Below are 27,386 nucleotides of genomic sequence, written 5' to 3'. Positions count from 1 at the left end.
TTTCGATTAGCACTGCATCAGTTGGTATCAGAGCTTGCTACGTTCTTGCTTCATGCCTAGGAATCACAGTGATGCTCGAGAGGTTCCTGTGGAGGAGGAGGTAATAGATGATGATTCTAACCTGCTGAGTTTTCATAGTGAAAGACCGAGGAGAGATCATGTATTGAAAAATTATAAAGATCACATGAACCAAATCACTAAACAGGATGATCTGATTAAATGGCCTTTTACATCAAAATTTATTCCAGATCCGATTGTGGATTGGAGTAAACCACCGATTTTTGATGATGAACCATTCATTGATGGAACTAATAATATGTTTAATCATATTTTGTCTATTGGAAGCATAAATCAGAGTTATGGAAGGGTTGGTGTTAATTTTATTTTTGCGGAAGATCATATACTTGGTTTACATGAGTTCAATGAGCATTCAAAATCGATTTACAATATGGAGAATATTTTCTATGATCCGTTTGAAGAGAAATTTCATGAAGAGTTTACAAATTTTAGTTTGACCCGTTCAAATTTGGGCTTTGATGAAGATGTGTTAAATTTGTTGAAGAAAGTTGTTCCTTTAAGTTTAGGAAACTCTTCTTTGAAGTTTAGATTTACAAAAATTAACCTCAAATACAAGGTTGATGCGGATAAGTGCAGACGTGCCAAGTTATTTCAAGCAATAGAAACTCGAGGACGAGTTTTCTCAAGCGGGGAAGAATGATGCAGACTGAATTTTAGAAAATAAGTATTTTTATTTTATTATTTTAAAATTAATATTTGACCATGAATATTCTAAATTGGTATAGAATATTATGGAATTATTTAGTTATTTAGTTTCCTAATTTAATATGATGTAGTTTTCCTATTTTCTTAGTTTTGATTTTATTTCCTATTTTATTTGTTTCTTGTTCTACAAGAATTAGGTTCATTATAAATAAAGATGTAAGCCTTAGGGCAAGAGGGGGGAGTTTTTGATGATTAATATATTTTGAGTTTTATTACTCTTTGTTCCAACTTTGGTTAATTCTGTGTGAATCAACTTTGGTTGAGCCTTTAAACTCGGTATTCTTGAGGAATCAACGGGTCTAGAGAAGAGTCTTATTTCCGGTATTCTTGTGTGAATCAACGGATCTTAAGATTGTTACTACTATTTCGATTAGCACTGCATCAGCATGTTTATAAAATATTTGGTAAGGACTTTACATTACACTTGAAATTAAGAAGAGTTTAAAAACAATTCCATGGAATTTGTAAGGAAATGGGTTTGAATAAGAAAATAAAGCTAGGTTCATGGTTATGGGAATAAACATGAAAATTGATTATTTTTGGTTTGATGTCGAATATTTTGCCTGAATTTGGGCCTCATTTCTACATGCATGTAATTTGGAAGGATTAAAGAATAAATATGTGTTTTGATTTTGATTATTAATCCATGCATGTAATGTAATTTAAGAGTTTGACTCAAATAAAACATATTTTGGAACATCTATGATTTAAGTAAATAAGTTTGGAAGTGGTTAGTTTGAGTTTGATTTTGTCATTCTTCAAAAATTTGAAACTCAACCTTACATGCATCATAGAATTTCAAGGTTTTGAGATTTTAATTCATGTTTTATGAGTTTGAATTTGGATTTGATATGAGGAAAATTAATAAAAATCTAAATTAGAGCGATTCAAGATTTTAATTATGGTTTGAGTTTGATTATGTAGAATTGGTTGGATTTTGATGAATGTTTCATGCATGCAAATGATTTCTAAGAAATTTATAACTTTAATTTCATGTTTTGAAGGAAAATAGATAGAGCTTGAAGTGAATTTTATGTAATTAAAAAGAAAATGAGGAATTGGAACTATGCTCAAATTTATGGAAATTAATTTAGAAATTAATCACATTGAGTTTCAATTGTACATGCTTTATGAATTTTTCAAGAGTTTTGAAAGTTTAATTCATATTTTAAAATTTGTGGGTTTGAAATTGGGTTTGATATAGAGAAAATAAATTAAATCTAAATTTAGAAATAAATTATAATTTATATTTGAGAATCAAAAATTAGTTTGATTTTGATTCAAATTTCTTACATGTAATTATTTTGAAAAGGGCTTTATAGCTTTAATTTATGTTTTATAAAACAAAAAAAAGAAGAATGTTGTAATTATTATATTCATGAAATTATAGGTTTTAATCTTAATGATCAAAGATATTTTTGTATTAGAAATTGAAAAATTAGTCATGGGTTCATCTTTATTAATAAAATTACATGTTTAAATTGGTTAATGCAAGAGTTTAAGTTTTGAAAATATGTTCATAATTTTTTTTTTGATTTTGAAAGCACAGGAAATTTGCCGGCCACTCGAGTAGTAAAGTCACCGCTCGAGCGAACATTAAGGCCAACTAGTATTTTATGGAGCTTTGCAGACCGCTCGAGTGAAGACCCTATTTTCAGCATATTTTGAAAAATTACATTTAGTTCACATTTTTATTCTTATCTCTTTCCAAAGCATTCTAGACATGATTTATGGCTCAATAAATATTAATAAGCTAACAATCAACATTAATTAGTTGATTAAAGCATAGGTCATTGACTTAGCAGTACTTGATTAAGAAGCCAAGTAAAAAATTGATTTATTCAAAAAAAAAATGATTTAGTAATGAAAGGATATGTGAAATGAGAACCCGATTCATTTAAATAAGAAAGAATAAGCATAATAGAATTTCGAACTACTTAGACAGAAAAAGACAAGAAAAGTCAAGTTTGATCAAGCAATTGATATTGTGTTTCAATGTGTATATGTTATGTATTTGTGTAGGTCACGCGCTATTGTCTGTCTGATTTGCTTTTGCAGCTATCTGTGAGTAATAACTGTGTAAAGTTATGTTTAACTTTAATTATTTTTCTAATGATATGAAATGATCAGTTTTCTAAAATGCTATGTTTTGTATGAATGAATGATTGTCCAAGTTTCTAAAATGTACTCGTGGCATCCATAGTATCATGTGATATTTTGCTTCCCTTATAGGTCATCAGGTCCTTTTATGGGTCATCAGAATGCCTTTATGGCCGTCCCTTTATGAGTCATCGAAAACGTCTCTGTGCACATGAGTCATCGGAATGTCTTATGGTTGTCCCTTTATGGGTCATCGAAATGCCTTTACGGCCGTTCCTTCATGGGTCATCGGATTTGTTAACGCTAATGGATGTGCCACGTACCATAATGTGAAATGTACGAACTTTAAATATGAATATGAATATGACTATGTACATGAATCTGTTTCTATTTTGACACCTGATCATGTACAAGACTCTGTTCTGTATGGATATCATTCAGTAAAATCTTTACTCTATTATTATTCACTGGGCTCCATGTCACGACCTAAACCCGCCTCTATAGGTTTAGTGTCGTAACCGGCCAGTAATCTGAGATTACCAAAGGCCTTCCTGTACAATCAAAAATAATAAGGGCTAGCGGAAGTAATATTCAAAAACACCAATTGTCCAATGAGTTGTGCATCTATATGAACAAATATTTACATGCAACGACGTTAATTTATCTACATTCAGTACATGACTTATAACTTAACTTCTTATACATAACATATGAACATAATAAAAGTGTACTTCATGATCAAAAGCCTGACAACGGCCTTCCAGGACTAGCCCCAACTCAGAGTCTCAGAAAACAACTTGGTAGGCTTCAAAACTGTGGCTCAGCTAAACACCCCTTCTAGGCTTGCCCTCCAAAACGCTCACCTATACATATATATAAAAATAGTAAGCTAAAACCCAGTGAATAACATTAACGTAAAGGGGTTAGTGAACAAATTTCAAATACAATATCCGTAAAACAAATCATATCACAATCAATCATATCAGTCTCATATCAGAACATAATGTAATGGTACATGTCACGACCCCATTCCGCCCCTAGTAGAATGATGCCGTGATGGCCAGTAATTCGAGATTACTAAAGGCCAACTTACGAAGATTCACACACAATCAGAGTATACATACGGGGCTTACAAGTACAGAAGCAATAAATTTAAATCTAAATAGTCCACAAGAACTATGCATAAATCAAATGAAATGTCATACATAACGTAGTTTTACAACTTGAGTACAAGTAAAATAAATACATATTACATCTTGATTAAAAGGCTTCTCAAGCCGACATATACAAAAGAAATAACTACAAGCCAAGAAGCATAATCTTCAAGATACTACAAAACATGAATCCAAAAACATTTTGCAAACAATCATCTAGGTGTCACCGCCTTCCTGCTCGTCACCTACATATATATAGAGAGGGTGAGCTTGGATACTCAGTGAATGATACCAGTAATAAAGGTTTTGCATGAATGATATTCAAGATCTCTTTTCTAAACAATACAGAGCATAACTTATACAAAATCAAGGGATGAACCAAGTCCATCAATCAAGTCTTTTAAATCTTCAAGGGATGCTTACTAGCATCAATATAATACAAGGGATGACATTCCGGACAATCAAACCCATGTGGAAAACCGTCAGTGGCAAAACAAGGGTGCAGTTACATTATAGTCCCATGGCACTAAGGACTTTCAAAACGATTATAGTCTCCTGGCACTAAGGACTTTCAAAACAAGGGTGCAGTTGCATTATAGTTCCCTAGCACTAAGGACTTTCCAAATGTCATCAAAACGATTATAATACTAGATACAAAACTAGGGACAATCATTCATGTTTGATCAAATACTTTTTCAAAATAAAGCAAAGCAAAGCAAAGCAAAGCTTTCACCAAAACATTATAACATAGCTTTATTAAAAATACCACTGACATAGTTCTTCGGGTGTAGGAATTACAAGCAAGGATCCAAGGCCTACAAGTACATAATAAATCCTATTGAATGCGTTTCAATAAGACAAGGTGAGATGCTCAAAGATAGATATGAAATGCATCCTTAAAACAAGCTTTACATAACAGGAAAGGATCTCGACATTTCTTTCAAAATCAAGTCAAAACAAAGCAAAACATGCTGGGAGTTATAACACTGCCTTTTCATCTCGGGAAAACATGCTGGGTACTAACCAGGTCTAGGCCGAGATATGTTCCCGACGACCACATTCAAGGAAATGAAGTCTGGGAAAATCTGGGTTTCCCTCTTGAAGAACATGAAGAGCATGAATGCTAAATTCATAACTTCTTTATTCGAAATCTAAGTTTTCATGAGATGAGTTTGAAAACATGGACCTGGGTACCCATACTTGAAGATTTCATGGAAACAAACACAAAAACATGGAACTTGTTATAAACTTCCGGATCAAAACATGGTTTTATCTCAAGAACATAAGAACATCATTTTCTCTTTTTAAAGCAAGCTTTAAATCAATGCATGGTTCATGAATCATGCTAGATCATGCAATGCAATCGGATCAACATAAAAATAACAAGAGTAAATCAAGATTCTAACCTCAAAACACGGATTAACGGCTCAAACTCTAAAGATCAAGCTTGGAATCTAGCTCTCTCACTCCAACTTCCTCTCATCTTCCTAGAGCTTCTCTCTCTACCATGCAAGAGATATGACACAAAATGATATAATTCTAACTCTGCCAGCTGACTTAACCCTCTGCTGGGACACGTGGCAATGGCTGGTTGGATCTCCTCAAAAAGGTGATAGATTGATAAGACAAGGGCATGACAAAGTGTAAGCAACAAGTAAGGTGACATGGGCACTTCGGCGGGTAATGATCTCAGCTAGGACAAAGCTTCGGCAAGTAGGGTCTCAATGATCTCGGCTAGGAAGGACAACACTTAGCCTAGCTGTGGCACACCTTGGCCTAGATGTGCTACACCTCGGTCTAGGTTATACCAATCCAAGGACAAGATCACTTTGGTATAACATCTCGGCCTAGATGATACACATCTCGGCCTTGGTGATGAACACTTCGGTCTAGATAATGACATCTCGGCCAACATGTCAGGGTGAGGGTGGAGGTCAACCAAAGTGGTTCCAAGATGGTCCTAGATGTAAGAAGTTCAAAGGTGTAACCTAGGCTTAAGATGACCTCGGCTAAACTCACGCAAGCAAGGAACAAAGCATGCAAACAACACTTAGATAAAACAAATCAAAGTTTGCAAATAGGCAAGCTTAATCAAGACAAGGATCATGCAAATCATGCAAGCATGACTAAGACAAGGTGAGGGTTGTTACAGTACATCTCACAGAACATATCATATATCGTCCTTCGACTAGAATAATCGGTTCCGGATACCGATTAAACACATATCACCACAATGAAGTGGCTAATGAGATCTCGTATCACATAGATGTCATGAACCTGCATTTACATGCCGTCCCCCCATGACTTGGGATTATCTGTGGATGTCATAATAGATTCACAATTAGGACATTCGTTCACATAATCAAGATAGCATTTCAAGAAACCATAGCTTATCAATGACAATTAAAACATAATTTATATCAACATATCTTTACAGAAATGTTACTCATAGTGGCCTTCCAATACCCGTTGTTTGGTCTTCGAGTCTTGACCTACAAACACAAATATTCATAGCACAATTTCTCAATATACATTCAAGTCAATCAGTCGATTCTTAACCTTCTTCGGTTTGTCCGCTACTTGTTCGTTCGGTTGTTTATATTCTTTCTTTAATTTTTTTCATGCTTATAATATGCATATGGATGTGTATGACACCTGAAAATCATGTAAATGAAGGCCCATAAATTAGAAAACAGAAAAATAATAAAATTAGAAAATCTGCCCTGTTTGGACCAAAACTCATTCTCTTACAAAATCATGCTCCAATTGTCCAAATTTAGATTTAATTTATTTTCTTTATATCAAACCCACAATTTTAAAATATGAATTAGACTTTCCAAACCCTTGAAAATTTCATGATGTATGCAAAAATAGAACCCAAGTTCATTATTAATAATAAAATCAAACTTAACCAATGAATTACAAAATCAATTCCTTAAAATTCAACTTAACTCAATTTTTAACCAAAAACTTAATTTATAATCATAGATGTTCTAAAATGTGCTTAAATTGAATAAACCTTTTAAATTAAATCACATGCATGGATTAAACAAATTCCTAGTTTTCATAATAAAATCAAAATTTCCTTTAATTCCAAAATCAACTCTCAAATTTCATGAACTCATGATTTTTATAACTTTTTCTTCAAGGTCATTTATATACTCCATTGCATGGATCCAATCTACAATCATTTCTTGTTGCATTTAATTTATAGATCTCAATTTATGAATGATTCTCAAAATTGAAACCAAATTTAACAAATTTAAGGGAATCATAACTCAAATGCTTCAATCTTACTTGATTTTACATGCAAACCCAACTTTCAACAATTTATACAATTGATTAAATCTTCATTTTTAATCCCCTCAAAATCCACCTTGAATCAATTTTTGTTTGGATTATTTAAACAACATTAAAAAGATAATGGAATTTCTTACCTTACGATGAATTTTTCATAATTTTTAACTTGAATTTTTGGTAATCCACAAGCTTTCTTCTTCATCATTCTTCATCTCTTCTTTGCCCTAGCAGATTGACCACCATATACATATAAGTAATGAAGCTCTCTCTCTCTCTCTCGGCTGCTTCCAGAGCACCCTTGCATCTCCCTTTTTGATTTCATTTCTTTCTTTAATTCATTCTTTCTCTTGAGTAAACAAAGTCTCCAACAAGCATCATCGCACTACACACGTGCACATTCTAGATATTTGTTCAATTTAATTGATGATTAGAATTAACTTCAATATATAATTATCTATTAATTTTATTAAACACAATTTGATCTTAATTAGCACATAATCTAGTTAATCATAATTAATCAGAAATCTCACATAATTTAATTAATCTGATCAACTTCAATTGAGGCCCAATTAATTATATTTAAATCTATCAGTTTGAATCAGATTTTTAATCAAACTCTCAAGAGGCTCCAAATATTAAATTAAACTCATTGTCATCATCAATTTTGATTTTTCAAACTATTTAGGTTTTCAATTTCTAATCAGACTTCAAATTTCCGTCCATAAATTACATATTCAAATTGGACACTGTATAAATAAATTTAATTCGTAATAATCACAATTCTCAATTCTCATAATTTAATTAACTTAATTACCTCCAATTCGGACTTAATTAATCGAATCTTAATTTTACTAAACCGAATCGAATATTTAATTAAACTCCTAAATGGGTCCGTAATTAAAATTAAATTGATTCAACTTCTTAATTTCACTTCCTTAAGTCATTTGAACACTTAATTTCTAATTCCAAAATAAATCTTTAATAGAATCATATACGAATCAGATTCTACAGTTTTCATAATTTCCGATTTTAAATCAAGGTAATAACTAATTAAATCCAAATCTCCATAATTAATCAAATATAAAATATTATACGAGGCGGGATCGTCACACTCCAGCTCACTGTATTATTTATGTATATAGGTGATTAGGAGCTTGACCAGGTCAAGAGCTTTTGCCTGCACTCTATTTTGTTAGCCAACCTATGTGCCTCCCGTGGAGGTTTCGGATATGTCAAGTGATTATGGCTATGTACTTAAAGTTTTGTTTTGTTTTCTTGTTTTTATTTATTCTATATTTAGGGCCAAGTCCCTTTCTGTCTAGTCTTTGTATATATATGATGATGTGTAAATGTATGTATATAAAGTTTAAATTTTTTTTGTTTCATATAAGTCTGTACAGCTCAATGGATGTTGTATAATTGCTATTTGCTTCCGCAACCCCTAATTATATGTTATTCTGTTAAGAGGCCTTTGGTAATCCAATGATTACTGGTCGGTTATGACGCTAAACCTATAGGGGCGGGTTTGGGCCTTGACAATGACCGTTGATGAATTGATTGTAAGACTAAGAATTGAGGAAGATAACCGAAATGCTGAAAAGAGGAATGGTAAAAATCCTATTGAGTCCAAGGCTAATGTGCACTACAAGAATTTGCACTTTTAGCGACCACTTTCTGCGACCAATATAAAAGTTGGTAGCTAAAAGTTACCTTTTGGCGACCAAATATTATTAAGTGACGAATGATCATTATTTTTGGCGACCAAATATGAGTCAGTCGCAGAAGGTCATATTTTGGTGACCAAAAAATGAGTTAGTCACAGAAAGTGGTATGGTTTTGGCGACCAACTACAAATTTGGTTGTGAAAGGTCACATTTTGGCAACCAAAAAATAAATTGGTCGCGAAAGATCAAAAATAAGTTGGTTGTAGAATTGGCGACCAAAAGTTTGGTTGCCAAAAACTTATTTTTAGCGACAAAAAATATTTTAGTCGCCATATATTGAGTTTTGGCTACTAAAACAATGTAGTCGCCGAATGGAAAACAAAAAATTATTTTTTATCTTTTTTGGTCGCTAAAAAACTTATTTTTAGCGACTAAAAATATTTTAGTCGCTGTATATTGAGTTTTGGCTACTAAAACAATGTAGCCGCCGAATGGGGGAAAAAAAATATTTTTTGGTCGCCAAAAAACTTATTTTTAGCGACTAAAAATATTTTAGTCGTCGTATATTGAGTTTTGACTACTAAAATAATGTAGTCGCCGAATAGAAAATAAAAAATTATTTTTTATCTTTGGTCGCCAAAAAACTTATTTTTAGCGACTAAAAATATTTTAGTCGCCGTATGTTGAGTTTTGGCTACTAAAACTATTTAGTTGTTGAATGGAAAATTAAAAATTATTGTTTTATCTTTGGCGACCAAAATTTTGGTCGCCAAAAACTTATTTTCAGCGACTAAAAATATTTCAGTCACCATATATTGACTTTCGATTACAAAAACTATTTAGTTGCCAAATGGAAAATAAAAAATTATTTTTTATCTTTGGCGACCAAAACTTTGGTCCCCAAAAACTTATTTTCAGCGACCAAAAAAAAATTAGTCGTCGTATATTTATTTTTTCCGACCAAAAAAAAGTTAGTCGTCAAATTAATACTTTTGGCGACTTATATTTTAGTCGTCGTTAATTAAGATTTGGCTACAACAAAATTTTAGTCACCAATTATTAACATTTGCCGACCAAAAACTACTTTTGTCGCCAAAGGTGTGAAAATTTTAGAGGGAAACCAATTGTCCCCGCCTGTTCTCTATTTAAACAAATCAGATTGTTCTCTCTCTCACACAGATTCTCCTTCATCCCCACCTCACTGCTGGTGGCCACCAAAACGCAAGGCAACAATCTGCATCAAAGAAAACAAACCAAAATTAATACCATACTAGAGTACAAAAGTGAGAGAGAGAGAGAGAGAAAGAGAGAAAGAGAGAGAGAGAGAGAGCACATGGAGTGTCGACCTGAATGGTGCCCATGAGATCGGTGTGCCAGAGGTTACAGTAGTTCTGGCAGAGCTGCATGTTGTCCAGATGCTCTTGCGACGCCATTAACATCTTCGAAGAGCTCGTGGTGACATTTGTGGTGACCAAAACACATTCAGTCAGTATTTATTTTATTTTTGACGACTAATTGAGTTTTAATTGTCAAAAATAATGTTTTGGACTACAAAAAATAAAATTGGTCTCCTAAATGTGCAATCTTTAATTACTAAAAATAATTTAATCGGTATTTATTTAATTTTTAGCTATTAAATTTTGGTCGCTAATTAAAATTAAAAATTTTGGAGGCTGGACTTCAAATTTTTTAGGGATTTTTAAATTAATTTGGTGAGGACTCTGGAGGGATTTTGGAGAGATTTCAAACACACAAATGAGCTAGGGCTTAGAAACAAAAGTTTTTCTCTCTGTGACTCTCTGTCTCTCTCGCATCTGCCCTCCTCCGATTATCTCTCTCTCTCTCTCTTTCCTCAATTCCCTGTCGCAGACCCAACCCCGAACCACCTATTACTGTCTTCATTTTCTCTCTTCCTCACTCCCTCTCTCCGCCATCCCAATCTTCATCAACAGTGGTGGCCCCAAACTTTCTATTTTAGCCATAGGGGAGATTTCGAAAGGAGCCACTACAAAAGGGAGATTTCACTGGACCACCACCGTCTCCAGGAAGATCGGTACTCGGTTGTCGTCAATATTCAAGGAAATCCGAAACAGGTATTTTAATTAGTTAAGTTCTTCGTTTTCCCCCCCTGAATCAGATCAATCTCTCTCTGCCTGTGTATTTTGATTGTTTGGTTAAATTCCATAGATGTGACAAAAAGTTAAGTTTTATGTATGAGTAACCTGATATATACACATATAGATATAGATATATATGTATTGTGGGGAATATGTATGCATACATTTCTATAAATACACATATAGATATAGATATAGATATATTTTTGTACTGTGGGGAATATGTATTTATGAGCTCTCTATGCATTTGCACATTGTACAAACTCTCAGTTCGTCTAATATACATATTTCATCATTTTGACTGATCTTGATTAACTTGATTGTGGATGAAATGGACATGTGTATGTGTACAATCTGTTTCCAAATGTTATAGATTGCCTAATTCTACAGTAAATGCTTGTGGATAACAGATTGCATGCCAAAATGTTCCTTAAAATGATGGAATTGAGAATTTAACTTCTTTTCCTTTCCTTCTAATATTAAAGTATGAAAAGGAAGTTAGTTTAAAGAAATTGGCCTTTTTCATGCTAATTCTGAGATGGGATTTTACTGATGTAGGTTTGACATCCTTCTACTATCCCTTTGGTGGACTGTTTTTTTGGTCTGTTCATTTCTTCTTGAAGAAAAAAATTTAATAAAATGACTCATTATGATTTGTAGGGGATGGATCAGGTATATACTGCCCTTCATTTTTGTAATTCTTCTAGTTCTCATACTCTGGTATGGGCATATAAAGAAAGAGAGGCCAGTGGAAGCATTTAAAATTACCATTCCCCCAAATAAAAATGCAGTAGAGCAGCTGCTGATATTACAAGAAGCCATCACTCAAGTTGAATCTCTAATACAAGCTGGAAATATTACTTTACTGAAAGTTAGAGCTTTCCTATTTGCTACACTTCCACAGGTATTTGGCCTCTCAATTCGCAATGTTATATACAATTATTTAAAGCTATCATAGCATACACTTAGTTGTGTGATTTTGCAAGTTTTTTCTTGCTGGTAGTTCAGATAATTTCTAGGTATGATATTCAACCCTGAACTGTTCTAGTAGATTAAGGGTAAAAAAGGATGAGAGAGAATAAGAAAGAAAATAAATAAAACCTGATATTTGTATTCCAAATGAATGTTTTTGTACTCCTGCCCAATTCATTAAATGTTTTTTTTTCCTGTAGCTACTGCTGCTCTCCCATAATAATTGTCATTAGAGACACTGGTGACTTCCTCAAATCAATCACGTTACCTGTACATTCCTCTTGGCTAGTAAAGTGAGATCTAGATACAAATTTTGTCATAATGATGAAGGTTATCACAATTTTTTTTTTTTTTTTTTTGTGGATAAATATGAGTTCTCAAATTTTGTCACAATGATACTAGTTATCATTTATAGTACAAGCTATACGAACAAATTGAGTACCATGTTTCTTTTCTTTTCGAAGTTGGGGCTGCTTGGTATCATATTTATCTTCTTTGTTTTTGTTTTTTGTTTTCACGTCATGGGGAACAAAATAATAAAACATTGAAGAACACCCATGCATTTTATATTTTTTTTCATTTTTTTTGTTGTTGCAAAAACAGTTATCTAAAATTCACAAAAATAACTATAGGTGTTTCCTAAAAAATGAAGTGTTCACAGAAAACATTCCCGAAAACAATTTGCCAAATGCGTTTTCAGCATTTTTCTGTTTCTTAAGATAGAAAACTGAAAACGATGCCAAATGCTTGTCTAAAAGATATGTTTCTTGGATTCTTGCGTTAAAGTACCAGTGGACTGAAAACCCAGATGAAAAAGAAATTTAAATTAGGAATTTAACTTAATCTGAAAAACACAGATTATAGAAGAATACGATGAGCTCATAAATTAGGAATTTAAATTAATGAAAGGGGTGGTGAATGGAATCTAGTTATGAGGTTTAGAGGATTAAAAGTGCAGAAAATCAAGACAAGATGAAAAAGAAAAAAAATCTCAAGAGCCAACTTTAGAATACCTTAAGCACCACATGTAAGGATATAATTGCATTACACAATTATAGATCCTATCCTTGGTCCTAGGTCCATGATCTGAGTTTTATTCTTATACCTAACTTCATTTAACTTAAGGTGCCATTTAACCTTTTTTTGCACCTCAGAATTGTTGAAGGCCAAGTGTTTGATGAATTGTAAAGTTTCCTTAATTCTTGAGCATAAATATGAGGATTTAGGCCTCAAGGAAAGAATATTGCTAGTGCTGTCAAGGTCAAAATCTCTCCTTACTCACTATGTATACATGAAAGAGAGACACAGACAATTGTATGTTGCCCTTAGTACTTAAATATCATTCTGTCATGAAACAGAGACACAGACAACTGTATGAATCATGAAAGAGAGTCTGAACTCCACAAGTTATATCTTCTTCAGCTTTTACTTGACTTTTAACATCTTGGGCAGTAAGTCTGACTTTCTGCAGACATATTGTGTTTAAATATTGCAGGCTAGGTCTTGAGTTTGGTACTAATTTGGGTTCTCCTGCTCAAAAGTACCTTATATATATATATGTATATACATATATATTTCAAGACATTTTCTATTGAGGCATACAAATATATTGCATAAAGATAGCATAGTTGTTAGATAGCATTTTTTTTTTTTTTTTAAGATAGCATAATTCTACAGACATATGTTGCCCTTCTCTTATTGTCTCCTTAAGATAGAATAATTGTTATTTATTATTATTTTTTTTACCGTGGATGAACTTGTTGATTCAAAACTCTTGCCATATATTTTTACAACAGAATGTGTGATCCATTCTTAATCAATTGAGCTCATTTCTTTCATTCTCACACTTACTATTATATCCCTTTGGCTAACCTTTGAAATTCTTTCAAAACTTGTTCTGTAACTTCCTTATCTGAATTATACTAAGCTTGCAAATGTTTGGTATCTTCTTTGGATCCTTTTATACAAACAACTAATGGCATTCATAAGCACTTCATGCTACATTGTGAAAGCCCTCATTTATGTGTTTTTGATTGTATCACAAGGGGAGAAATTGTGATGTTTTGTTTTGGAATGATGTTATGTTTTGCATTGGTGATGATTTGCCTAGGTATTTATGTTTGCCTTAGGAAAGTTAGAACATCAGGATGAACTTATCATTCTGAAAAGCTGCTATGTTTTGGTATCTTAGCATGTTTGCCTCTTTTATCATCATGTCTTGCTTATATTGATACATATTGTTCACAATTGTAGTCTGGAATGGTTGCAGATTAAGGAAGCAAAAGAGAAAGCAAGATATGCTGCAACTATAAAAGGAGATGAAATTGGTGAACTGACATGTTCAGAACTTTTGGAAGCTCTTGAGTTGAGCCGATGTCTTTTTCTGATGAAGTGCGAATAGAACATGATTGTATTGTAAATGAGGTGTTACAATGGAGCACCATGGAATATCCTTGCATCCTTTTTTGCTTACTGTCTACTTATTATATGTCCCAAGTGGCATAAAGAAGCCAATCAGGTTATCTCAGAACTATTGGATTGAATGTTTATTGGATTGAATGGAATACCATGGAATACCCTTGCTTCCTTTTCTGCTTAATATTGGATTGAATGTAAAAAAAAAAAAAAAAAGAGATTTGACGACTAAAAAATTGGTCGGAAAATTCTACACTTTTACGACTAAAATCATTGGTCGGCAATATCTTACCTTTTGGCGACTAAATTGTTAGTCTGCGATTCCTCAACTTTTGGCGACTAATCTGTTTGGTCGTGGAATGTAATAATTGACGACTAAGATATTTGGTTGGGAACATATCGCTTTTCGCGACCAAAGTGTTTTACCTACAAAATGAATTAGTCGCAATAATGATATATTTAGCGACAAACAATTTAGTCGGCAAATCCAACTTTTCCTGACCAATAAAAATTTTGGTCGCGAATTACTTTTGCCGACCCTCAATTGGCGACCAAAGAAGCGACCAAAAAAATTGGTTGCAGATAACTTTTGTCGACTAAAAATGGGCTTTTAGCGACCAATTTTTTGGTCGGCAAAGGTGTTATTTTTTGTAGTGGTGGTTGAACAAGTGCACAAACCACATAACAAAAAGATGAAATTTACTGGAGATGGTCCTAAACAAGGTGACAACAATGGCAATAAAAAGTTCAAAGGTAAATGCTATAATTGTGGCAAGACCGGACATCGAGCTTCTGATTGCCGTCGCCCTAAGAAGGATCGCGGAAGTATAAGCAAGAAGACTACCAATCAAGCCAATATGACAGAACTTGATTACATCTCTGATGGGATAAATGACATCAATCTCTCTACTGTAGTGTCTGAGGCTAATTTGATTGGAAATCCCAAAAAAATGGTGGGTTGACATTGGGGCAACTCGACACATTTGCGCGGACAAGAAGATGTTCACTACCTACAATGAGGCTACAAATGGTGAACAACTTTTCATTGGAAATTCTTCTACTTCTACTATGGCTGGACAAGGAAAGGTGATCTTAAAGATGACATCAGGGAAGAAACTTACCCTCAACAACGTACTGCATGTACCAGACATCCGAAAGAATTTAGTTTTTGGTTCCTTGTTAAGTAAAATGGTTTTAGGCTTGTGTTTAAGTCTGATAAATTTGTATTAACAAATAGTGGTATGTATGTTGGTAAGGGATACATGAGTGATGATCTCTTCAAGTTAAATGTAATGACGGTTGTACTAAAACTTGCTTGTCACGACCCAAACCCGCCCCTATGGGTTTAGCACCATAACCGGCCAGTAATTCGTGATTACCGAAGGCCTGCTTAACAGTATTAACAGTAATACAGAGTACAGGGGCTGGCGGAAGCCAAAACAGTAATAAAAGATGTCCAATGAGCTGTGACAGTCTATATGCAAAACGACTTTTCATACACATTCACATTCAGAACCAAAACAGTATATACATATATATATACAAGCATTCAGGTTAGGGACCAAATCCCTACCATAACAGTACAGTACAAGTCTATACAGTCTATACAAAACAGAGACAGAAAGGGGAAATCTAAAACACCCCGAAGCAGCCCTAGCTTGAAAGACTTGGAACCTCTCAGTGAGGCACAATGGTTGGCTTGACAAAAAGGGAGTTAGACCCAACGCTCCTAGCTCCGATCTGGTGCCTGAACACCTACATATATATAAAAACAGTGAGCTAAAACCCAGTGAATAATATATGCGTAAAGAGGTTAGGAATGAATGTCCTTCCAGTATTTAAAACAGTCATTTGAACAGTATATCAGTTATTCGATCATAGTAGTCATAAGTGGTACATCTAATAGCAAACAGTTCAGTAGGTCTTAGCAGACCGAATAGTCAGTTAATGGCCATCATAACAGTGAACAGTAGTGGTTCCAACATGGGAACCGACAGAGATCTCTATGGCAGTAGCAGTACAGTACAGTAACAGTAAATTACTATGGATGCCACGAATATAGTTCGCAAATAGGACAAACATTCATTCAGTAAGAAATATCATTTTAGAAAGCAGTACAGTTGATCATTAAGAAAATATTCATGATTGAATATATCTTTACAACATTGTTACTCACAGAGTTCTGGGCTACAGATAGGCTAGTGAGCGTCCTCGGATGCCAACCCTACACAGTTACAGGATGAACACACACTACGTTGCACGTTTGGGGAAACAATAACTTAGTCCCTATCTTGACTCGGTGTGGTTCTACATCAATAACCTCATTAAGATGCCTTAAACTAGGCCTAGGAATGCTTAGGATGGAATGAAGATGTAAAGATGCACTTTAAAACACTTTTCAAAATTTTCACAAAATAGGGGTGTCGCTTGAGCATAGCTTACTACGCTCGAGCGGACATGCAGACAAAGGAGCTCCGCTCGAGCGTGACTTTCCTCGCTTAAGCGGACTGCAAAAGTACTGGATGCATGAAATTCACGCTCGACGGGCGCTCGACCCCCGCTCGAGCGTGAGACACAAGTCCTCGTTCGAGCGTGCATTCCCTCGCTCGAGCAAACTGTAAACACATGCAAAGTACTGGATACACGCGTTTCACGCTCGAGCGTCAATTTACTCGCTCGAGCGGACTGCATGAACTCAGAGTGTACGCTCGAGCGTGAAGTTCCTCGCTCAAGCGTGGATCCAAAATCTGGAATTTCCAGATTTGTCTCCAAGCATGAAACTCAACATTTAAAGCATCAAATTCGATCCTTTTGGGCTAATTTTTTGGAAAACACTTTAAAACTCATAATATGACATGTTTCAAAGATCAATTTGCAAAATCAAAGCCCAAAGGTAGTTCAATTGAACCCATTTCCAAACAAAACTTCAAAAACATGATGTACATGCAACATGTATGAATTGAATCAACTTCAAAGCTTCTAATACAAGAACAAATGAGCCAATCCTTTCAAAAACATGATGAATTCATGGACCAAAGCTAGAATATGGACATACATGTGAGGATTCTATGAAAACAACTTCAAAACTCAACAATGTATACATGCACGCATGATTTAAGCTTCAATTCAGCATGTTAGAACCAATTCTAGACTTAGATCACTAAAGACTCATTAACCATGCAAGGTACAACTAGAATTCATAATCAAGAAGATGAATATCCTATCTTATGTCCTCAATTTCAAGTCTAGAAGCTCAATCATGCAATCTACTCTTCAATTTTTCTAATTTTCCAAGCAAAACTTGTTGAAACCAAAACTCTCCTAACTCTCTCTCTCCCCAGTCGGTTTTGGCTCAAGGAAAGGGCTGAAGAAATGTTATGTCAACACATGTAAATCAAGACTAAACAATTGGTCTAGCAAAGTCCACTTAATGGCATTTTGGTAAATAAGCCAACTAATGTAATTTAACATTATTTAATCTAATTTAAGCATACCAAATCAAATTTCAACTAAACATACCATAAAATCACATTAATTCTAATTAACACAAAACACTAATCAGTTTCGGATTCGGCCGCCGATAAGGCCTTCAATTTACAGTTCGAAACTTAAAACATGAACAGATAAATCAATGGCGAACAGATAGAAATGCATTTAACATAACACATTCATGCAATCAGTTTAGGATTTCATCCTAGTCAGTTACTTATCATGTTCAGTCATAGTTTAGCAGTAATCAATGGTGAGGGTTGTCACATTGCTATTAATAAGAATAACATATTTTTTGCTTATATTCTTGAGTCGAATTATGGCATGGTAGATTAGAACATGTAAATTTTGATGCTTTGCGTAGATTAATTGATTTGGATTATATACCAAAGTTTGAAATTGATCCTAATCACAAATGTGAGATTTGTGTAGAAACGAAACTAACTAAGGCTCCATTTAAATCAGTTGAAAGAAAAATCGAATCTCTAGAATTAATTCATACAGATGTATGTGATCTTAAATTTTTTCAAACTAGAGGAGGCAAAAAATATCTCATAACATTTATCGATGATTGCGCAAGATATTGTTATGTATACTTACTTAGAAATAAAGATGAAGTCTTAAAAATGTTTAAACTCTACAAAACTGGAGTTGAAATCAACTTAACTATTAAAATGGTTAGAAGTGATAAGGGTGGTGAATATGATGCACCATTAAATAAATTTTGTGCATAACATGGCATTGTTCACCAAAATACAACACCCTATTCTCCACAGCAAAATGAAATTGCTGAAAGGAAGAATAGAACCCTTAAAGAAATAATGAATGCCATGTTACTAAGTTCAGGCTTACTACAGAACTTGTGAGGAAGCAATATTGTCTGCTAATTATGTTCTTAATAGAATATCCCATAAGAAAACCAACAACACTCTTTATGAATTATGGAAAGGTTGACCACTTTCCTATAAATACTTAAAAGTGTGGGGGTGTTTGGCAAAAGGTAAAAGTTCTTATTCCTAAAAAGACTAAGATATGACCAAAAACAGTGGATTATGTGTTTATTGGTTATGCTTAGAATAGTAGTGCATATCGGTTTCTGACTTATAAATCAGAAATACTTGATATAAATATGAACATTATTATAGAGTCAAGGAATGCTGTGTTTTTTAAAAATGTCTTTCCTTACAAGAAAGGACAGGAATTAAGTTCACAGAAAAAAACTTATCATTGTACACAAAGTCAAGAGACTAATGACAATCAAACACAAGAGACTAGTACTGGTCTCGACCAACAGGATTTAACTGATGATGAACCAAGATGAAGTAAGAAAGCAAGAACATCAAAATCCTTTGGTCTAGATTTTTTGACATACCTGTTAGAAAATGAACATTTAAGCTTTAAGGAAGTAATGACAGGTCCTGAAGAACCTTTGTGAAAAGAGACTGTTAATAATGAAATTGAATCGATTATGCAAAATTATACTTGGGAATGGATAGATCTTCCACCTGATTCTAAACCTCTTGGATATAAGTCGATATACAAGAGAAAAATGAAAGCAGATGGTTCAATAGCAAGGCTTGTAGTAAAAGGTTACAGACAAAAGGAAGGTTTGAATTATTTTGACACATATTCTCCTGTGACAAGAATAACATCCATCCGCATGCTTATTGCCATAGCAGCATTGTATAATTTAGAGATACATCAAATGGATGTTAAGACAGCTTTCTTAAATGGTGATTTGAATGAAAAGATCTATATGGAGCAATCTGAAGCGGTTCTAGTGCCAGTGCAAGAAAAGAAAATTTGTTGGATTGTAAAATCTCTTAATGGATTAAAACAAGCACCTAAGCAATAGCATGAAAAATTTGATCATGCTATGCTTACTAATGGGATTAAGATAAATGAATGTGACAAGTGCGTCTATGTCAAAAACACTGACTAAGGATATGTCATAGTTTGTCTTTATGTGGATGACATGCTTATCATTGGAAGCAGTCGAAATATGATCAAATCAACTAAACAAATGCTGAACAAAAGATTTGATATGAAAGATATGGGGGTCGCAGATGTGATATTAAGAATGAAAATTACTAAAACATCTGACGGATATACATTATCTCAATCACATTATATTGAGAAAATTCTTGGTAAAATTATCAAGGATAATATGAATGTAGTTTAAACACCTGTAGACATCACTCTTTATTATCGAAAAATAAAGGTGATAAGGTGTCTCAGTTAAAATACTCCAAAATCATTGGAAGCTTAATGTACTTAATGAATTGTACTCGTCCTGATATAGCTTATATGTAACGGCCCAAAACGCATGTCACAATTATCCTTCATTGATTATGCGATGATATGAATTAATTGGGGAATATCTATTTGAATTGGAAAAAAATATCTGTCGGGACTACAACTTCGGGACTGAAATTGACGACCATAATGGGTTCGGAAAACGAAATTGAACACGCCTATATGTTACCGGAAATTTTTAGAGCCATTTGGGAAATTTAATTGAGAACTGATTTTCGTCTGATTCGTTAAGCCATGTTTGGCTCAATTCTTAAGCACAAATATAAAACTAAAGATATGGCCCATTGTTGACTCAATACAAAAAGGGAAAAAAATCTGGGAAAGAGAGAGAGTTCTAGAGAAAAGAAGAGATCAAGAGAAAGGAAGGGAGGAAGAAAGGGTTTGGGCCAAATCTTCTCCAATTAGCTACCTAAGGTAAGAATCTTCTTCTAATTTCTTGAAATAGGGTTGATACACCCATGATCTTATGGTAAGTCAAGTGAATTAAGGGAAAATTATGTCTAATTGAGAGTATTGTGTTGTATTTTAACCTAGGATGCATATATGAGCATACATGGCATAAGATTATGAAATTCATGTTTATAATCATGTTTTCCTTGCATGATTGGCATATTGGGGAGGAAACTCTTGGATTTGAGAAATGAAGCTTTTATGTGCATGTTTATGATTTTTCATCTTAATTCAAGGTTTAAATCTTTACATGATGCATTTAGATTTTTGTTTGGAAGGTATGAATTCTATTTGAAGCTAGAAATTTAAGTTGTTTTCAAGTGTTTGGGCCTTGAGTTTTATGATTTTGAGGTTGATTAAATTTGGCCTTGAGTTTTATGATTTTGAGGTTGATTAAGCTCGAGCGGCCAAACAGTGTTTTGGCTACTGCAGTTCCACCGCTTGTGCGGCCTAGGCCACCGCACGAGCGGCCAAGCCACCGCACGTGCGGCCAAACAGTGCACATTTTCTAATTTTGTTTTTGTCTTATTTTCTGACTTCTGGGCCTTCATTTACTTGATTTTCGCATGTCATTTGCATCCATTAGCATCTCAGAAGCATGAAACAAAGTAAAGAAAGAATAGAATGGCATTAACTAATTGATTCGATGGCAAAATGTGTTAAGGAATTGTGTTATAATGTTGGTATTTGTAGGTCAAAACTCGAAGACCGCACGACCGATTTTGGCAACCCACTGTGAGTAACATTTCTGTAAAGTTATGTTGATAAAAAATTATGTTTTAACTGTTATTGATACGCTATATTTTCTCAAAGTGCTATCTTGATTTTGTGAACGAATATCCTATTTGCGAAACTAGTATGGCATCTACGGATAGTCCCAAGTCATGGCGGACGGCACATTAGTGCGGGTCCATGACATACACGTGATATGAGATCTCTTTAGCCACTTCATCGTGGTGATATGTGTTAATCGGTGACCGGAACCGATTCTCTAGTCGGAAGACGATATATGTTGTATCCTGTGAGATGTACCATTATGTTATGTTCTGATATGAATGTTTATGAATGATTTATTTTATGAATACTTTATATGTGGAATTCGTTCACTACCCTTTTACTTTAATGTTATTCACTGGGTTTTAACTCACTGTTTGTATATATATGTATTATAGGTGAGCGTTCTGGGAGTCAAGCCTAGGCGGAGTCTTGAACCGAGCCGCCGTTTTGGAAGCCTACTAGGTGTTTTGTGTGCCTCCGAGCTGGGGCTAGGCCTGGAAGGCCGTCTGCAAGCTTTGTTTTTGTTGTACACTTGTGGCACGTGCCTTTGTTTTGTGTTTGTTATTTCGTTATATGTTATGTAATGTAAGTGGGTAAATTAACATTTTTGACATGTAAATATTTGTTCATACATATGCACAGCTCTTTGGACTTATGGCATTTTGTCTTTGCTTCCGTTAACCCCGATTATTTACATTTTGTACAGGAAGGCCTGTGGTAATCTTGGATTACTGGCTGGTTACGATGCCAAACTTTTAGGGGCGGGTTTGGGTCGTGACATTATGCTGTCAGTAAATTGAGTAGGTACACTTGTAACCCCGGAGAAAACCATTGGAAAGAGATCATTCGGGTTCTTAGATATCTAAGATTTACCTGTGATCATGGTTTGAACTTTACTCGATATCCAGTAGTACTCGAAGGTTATTGTGATGCTAATTGGATATCGGATACTAAAGATTCAAAATCCACTAGGGGATATGTCTTTACTCTGAGAGGCACTATTGTTTCTTGGAAATCTACGAAACAAACATGCATCACACGATCCACAATGGAATTTGAGTTCATGGCTTTAGACAAAGGAGGAGAAAAAGCAAAATGGCTTCGTCACTTCTTAGAAGACATTCCAATATGGCCAAAACCTGTGCCAGCTATCTGCATTCATTGTGATAGTCAATCTGCAATAGGCAGGGCACAGAATTATATGTATAATGGTAAGTCACGACATATTCGTCGTCGGCATAATACCATAAGACAATTGCTGTCAAATGGAATAATCTCAATAGATTGTATAAAGTCTAAAGAGAATATTGTGGATCCGTTAACAAAAGGTTTGACAAAAGAACAAGTGTATAGTTCATCAAAGGAGATGGGATTAAAGCCTATTACATAAGAGTCATCATATAATGGTAACCCTAGTTATATGATTGCAGATCCCAATAACTAAGTTCAAATGGACAACTAAGTTATGTATGGCTCACCAAAAATCACTAAGGGATTTAAAATTCTCTACCCATTCCTATGGTAAGAGTGATATCTTCAACATATATTGTATGTAGGGGTTTAAGGATAAGCTTTGCTTTTAATGATTACTTATATCTTGATTTAGGCATAAAATCAAGACGAGTATAAGAGATACTCACAATAAGAATCACCTATATGAGTGTCGAACTGGGGCCAGTTCTGTGAGCATGAAGAGGCTAAGTTCTCTAGAAACACTCATGAACAACCAGGAGCGTTCAAGGCCAAAATGAACACAACCGTGAGAACCACGACGTGTCAAAAAATATTGTGTAAAATCTTTTGTCTTGGCTTACACAAACGGCCGAACAATTCAAGGCATCGCGTCCATTGGTTAGCTAGTAAGTCCAATAGGTTATCACTAGGGAAGGTTCAAGGCCGAGAGCTACCTATTCTGATGTAAGATATTTTCGATTTATACTCTTTCGACAAATTCTGCATATTGTTGCATTCCTGTTGTCATCAAATTCTATTCATGTGGGGGATTGTTAGAAATGGTTTTGGAAGTTTTTGAAAAATCTGATTTTTCCTTAACTTTGGTCAATTTTTTAGGTGGGACCCATGCGCCAAAGTTGGTGGGTCTAAGTGGTAACGCGTTCTATGTCACGTTGTAATTCACGTGGTATATTTGGTTGCTCAAAACCATTATCGGGTGAATGAAAAATTGAAGGCAAAGATAGCTCCATGAAAATGGTATTTTTGGTGAAATTTCTTAAAGGTTTGGTTTAAGGCTTGTCCCACATTGATTTGATGGGCAAACTTTGCGTGGGTTTGTAAGGCATGGGTTTGTAACTTGGGGAGGGCCCCAAGGGGCACCTCAAGTGTATAAAAGGGTGAGGTTATAGGCAAATTAAGCTAGATCCATTGGACCCAAAAATAAACACACACGCGTGCGCCGCCGTCTATTTGTTCGTCCGTCCAGTCGGTCGGGCGGACTGGGCTAAGCTGGGCTGGGCTTGGGCGCGGGTACATGGTGTGAGGTTGGGTTGGGCTTGTCTAGCCCAATACTTATCTTTTTGGGCAAAAAATATTTGAATTTAATTTTATTTTTTGATAAAATAAAATTTGTCCGTTTTAATTTCAATTTTTGAATTTTATCTGTATAGCCACGAAATCATCTATAAATAAGACATGCTCTCATTTGGATTATTCATTCACAATTTTCGTTCTTCTTTGCTGTAATAAATCTCTGCATTTTGCTGCACTAAATTTCTATGAGAATGAATATATACACAAAGTGTGTTTGTTATGCGAATAATTTGTAGTGCTGCAATTCGTTGTTGATAATTTTATCCTGGGAGATAGACGTCTACAATCTGAAAGCACCGTGGAAAGGACGAGAGGATGTATTTGTCTTAAGGACACAGTGTTAAACACTGGACTTGATCAAAAATTTGTTCAAGAAATTAATTTGGTAAGTAATTAATTTATTTTCTGTTTTATTATTTTTCTGTTTCAGATTTTGATTTTGTTTTTGTAACAAAATAAAAATTTATTTTTATTTATTTATTTTATATTTTGGTTTGATTTTTGTAATCAAACAATTTCTCTCATTTTCTTTATTCTATTTATTGTTAAGTACACAAACATAATTTATTCATAATACAGTGAAAATTGTCTAACAAACAAATGGGTGATTGAGATTTGATTGTCTTTGCCTAGATCGAAAGGAAAACTTTAAAAATTCAGAACTTAATAAAATAACGTTCAAATAATACACATTACTGTGTGTTTGGGTTTGAGTTTTATCAAAGGGGCACTACTCCGTGTACTAGATTTTTGTTATAGTAGGATTTTGAGACGATTATATGTGTATTAATTTTATTTCTTTCTGTGAATAAAGAGTATGTTTTCGGAATTTGAAAAAGTGATATTCAAATCTCAATAGAACAATTTTAGTGATGCACCAAAACCCGAATGATGCATGTGAAATGTGAGTTGAAAAGACACGAGTCCAGTTTCTATATCATTTGTGTTTTTTATCGCAACAAGACACATCAACAATGTACAAAATCCAATAGTTCGAGTTTAACACTCAAATAAAATAAAATTAAAATCACAAACCATAAAATAATATAGTTTTACTTCCATTTTAAAATAAATCGTTAGATTAAGACAATAAAATCATTATAGAAAAATTCATTGCAAAAAATATTGATCTAATAGACATGATCTAAAAAAGCTGAGGCCAACTTGAGAAGAATATGATCCAAAGTAATTCCAGTGTTAATTTAGTTATTGATTATTGAAGAATAGGAATGGCATTCCTTGAAATGACAATACCGCAATATATATATATACTCTTTGACAAGACATTATTAATGCAAGGAATTATAATGCATATGATCTATTAATCAAGACATGATATGATGTATTAGGCAGGTTGTGAAATTTGAACACGTGATTTATTGTATGTTCTTATATCATATTGAATTATTAATTAACTTATTTAAAAGTTTAAACTATTAGAGTGAATGCTAATTTTATTGTTTATATTATATCCTTAATAGCCACAAATGCATGAAATTCTAGTTTTCAAAAATATCTCTGAAGGCACATGATCTATCTTCAAATTTCATGTTATCTTATTTTTATAAAATCGCCTTTTGAGATTTTTAGATTTTAAAATTCTCACTATATCATGTAGCTGAGAATATATCACATCAATTTTAGAATAAAAGATCTTGGGCTTTCTCAGAGGCATTAAGAAATTGAAAAAGAAAAAAAAGAAGATAATAAAGCACATTTTCGGTGGTTAATGGAAGAAAACAAAATGCAAATGCCTCCAATAATATAACAATATTGCATTTTATTATAACCATATAACCATGGTAAACTCGATATATCATTAATTTCCATACAAGGTACACATTAAAGCCGCTTAGCACTAAGAAGTAGTAGTAGGGGAAAATCAAGTGTTTGAGACAAAAGATCTCATGCTCAATTTTCATTACTAAAACCATATAGCTCCGGCATCTAAAAGCATCTTCTTAAGGGAGCCATTGAGATGGAGGGTCATGACGGTGCTAGAAGAACCCACAAATTTCCCCCCTATGAACACTGCCGGAACTGCAGGGTTGCACCCAAGCCTCGTCAGAGCCCGCTCCATCTCTCCCCCTTTTGTGTCCTCATCAAGCTCATGAATCATCGGGCTTGCCCCTTGTTCATAGAACAACCTCTTGATGGCATGGGACATGCAACACGAGCTATTGCTAAAGATCACAACCGCCTTTTGTTGTGCCAACTTTGCTATGCGATCCATATCGATCCCAAAAAATGCCTCTAGATAATAAAAAAATAAAAATAAAAATAAAAAGATGATGCAGTACACAAAATGTTGTTAAAGTGGGATTTAAAGAGGACAAGAGAGATACAATGAAAGTATATAACCTAATATATGTATATGATTGGATGTGGGTTGCAACGAAGATTATTATGAATTTTGATGTGTGAGTGAGAGGTAAAGACTTAGGAAGTTGGAGCAAATGATAGTTATGAAGTTTGATAGAAGACTTGGCTTGTTTGTTGGTGGTATTGTAGCTCTAGTTACCATCTATATATATACATAAGTGAAGGTGGTGGAATATTGCATATTTCCATCAATTTTATCACAAATATAAGCGAAATGCTCCGGTGTGTAATGCACACCATATGTAACTTTACACAAAATTACATAAATTTTTATGAATTTACATAAGTAATAACACAAATATGCATAATTTGAACACAAATTTACACAAATTCATGAAGCTTAAATGGTTACACTAATTTGTGTTGAAACTTGCGAATTTTTGTGAAATCACTTATGTAATTTTGTATAGGGTTACATATGATGTACAATGCACACCCAAGATTTTTTCCAAATTATAGAGATTGATCACAAAACTAGATATAGAACAAATATGAATATACATGGATAAGATTTTATAAAATTTGTTAATGAGATCAATTTTTAATTTTTTTTATTCATCCCCATATACTATGTGACTGATTTATGCGTCAGTAGATTTATTCGGTTTCTATTGTTTAATGCAGAAGGAAGAAAAGGAGATGAAAAGGTGAAGGTTCCTTGAGATATTTGGATATAGATGCTAAAAACCACATAACGTTTGATTTGATAAGGACTTGTATGGCTTGCTACATTCTATTTCCCCTAGTTGTGCTAAGAATCTATGAAACTATTCAAATAATTCAAATGCTGCCGAAAGCAAAATAACCTAAAAATTGAATATCACCTAGTACGGCAAACTTTTTCTTTCCTTATTTTTTTTGGGATCAAAGTTACCTTCATAACATGTGAGTGTGTGACTTCTCAAGGGTGGATATGGGGA

General features: G+C 33.9%; 2 protein-coding genes across 2 annotated transcripts; one reads left to right on the top strand and one right to left on the bottom strand.

Moving 5' to 3' along the window:
• Positions 1–52: 52 nt before the first annotated feature.
• Positions 53–14,676, top strand: LOC145795597 (uncharacterized). The gene is made up of 4 exons (XM_082880429.1): positions 53–634; positions 10,766–11,094; positions 11,779–12,022; positions 14,360–14,676. The coding sequence occupies exons 1-4, from the start codon at positions 53–55 to the stop codon at positions 14,489–14,491; spliced, it is 1,287 nt and encodes a 428-aa protein (XP_082736555.1). The 3' UTR covers positions 14,492–14,676.
• Positions 14,677–26,008: 11,332 nt separating this feature from the next.
• Positions 26,009–26,317, bottom strand: LOC114301766 (monothiol glutaredoxin-S10). Its single transcript, XM_028246729.2, has one exon. It carries the CDS (start codon positions 26,315–26,317, stop codon positions 26,009–26,011), a length of 309 nt encoding a protein of 102 aa, XP_028102530.1.
• Positions 26,318–27,386: the final 1,069 nt, after the last annotated feature.

Source organism: Camellia sinensis, chromosome 7, assembly GCF_055761805.1.
Source record: "Camellia sinensis isolate YWXY chromosome 7, ASM5576180v1, whole genome shotgun sequence".
Taxonomy (NCBI): domain Eukaryota; kingdom Viridiplantae; phylum Streptophyta; class Magnoliopsida; order Ericales; family Theaceae; genus Camellia; species Camellia sinensis.
Note: the sequence above shows the minus strand (reverse complement) of the source record. Positions and strands in the feature narration are given on the sequence as shown.

Excerpts from the sequence above, each read along its gene's own strand:
- LOC145795597 (XM_082880429.1), top strand. The coding sequence starts at position 53 with ATGCCTAGGAATCACAGTGATGCTCGAGAGGTTCCTGTGGAGGAGGAG. Across the intron at positions 635-10,765 it reads AAATTAACCTCAAATACAAG|GGCTTAGAAACAAAAGTTTT; the intron begins GTTGATGCGGAT and ends CAAATGAGCTAG. Across the intron at positions 11,095-11,778 it reads TTCAAGGAAATCCGAAACAG|GGGATGGATCAGGTATATAC; the intron begins GTATTTTAATTA and ends TATGATTTGTAG.
- LOC114301766 (XM_028246729.2), bottom strand. The coding sequence starts at position 26,317 with ATGGATCGCATAGCAAAGTTGGCACAACAAAAGGCGGTTGTGATCTTT.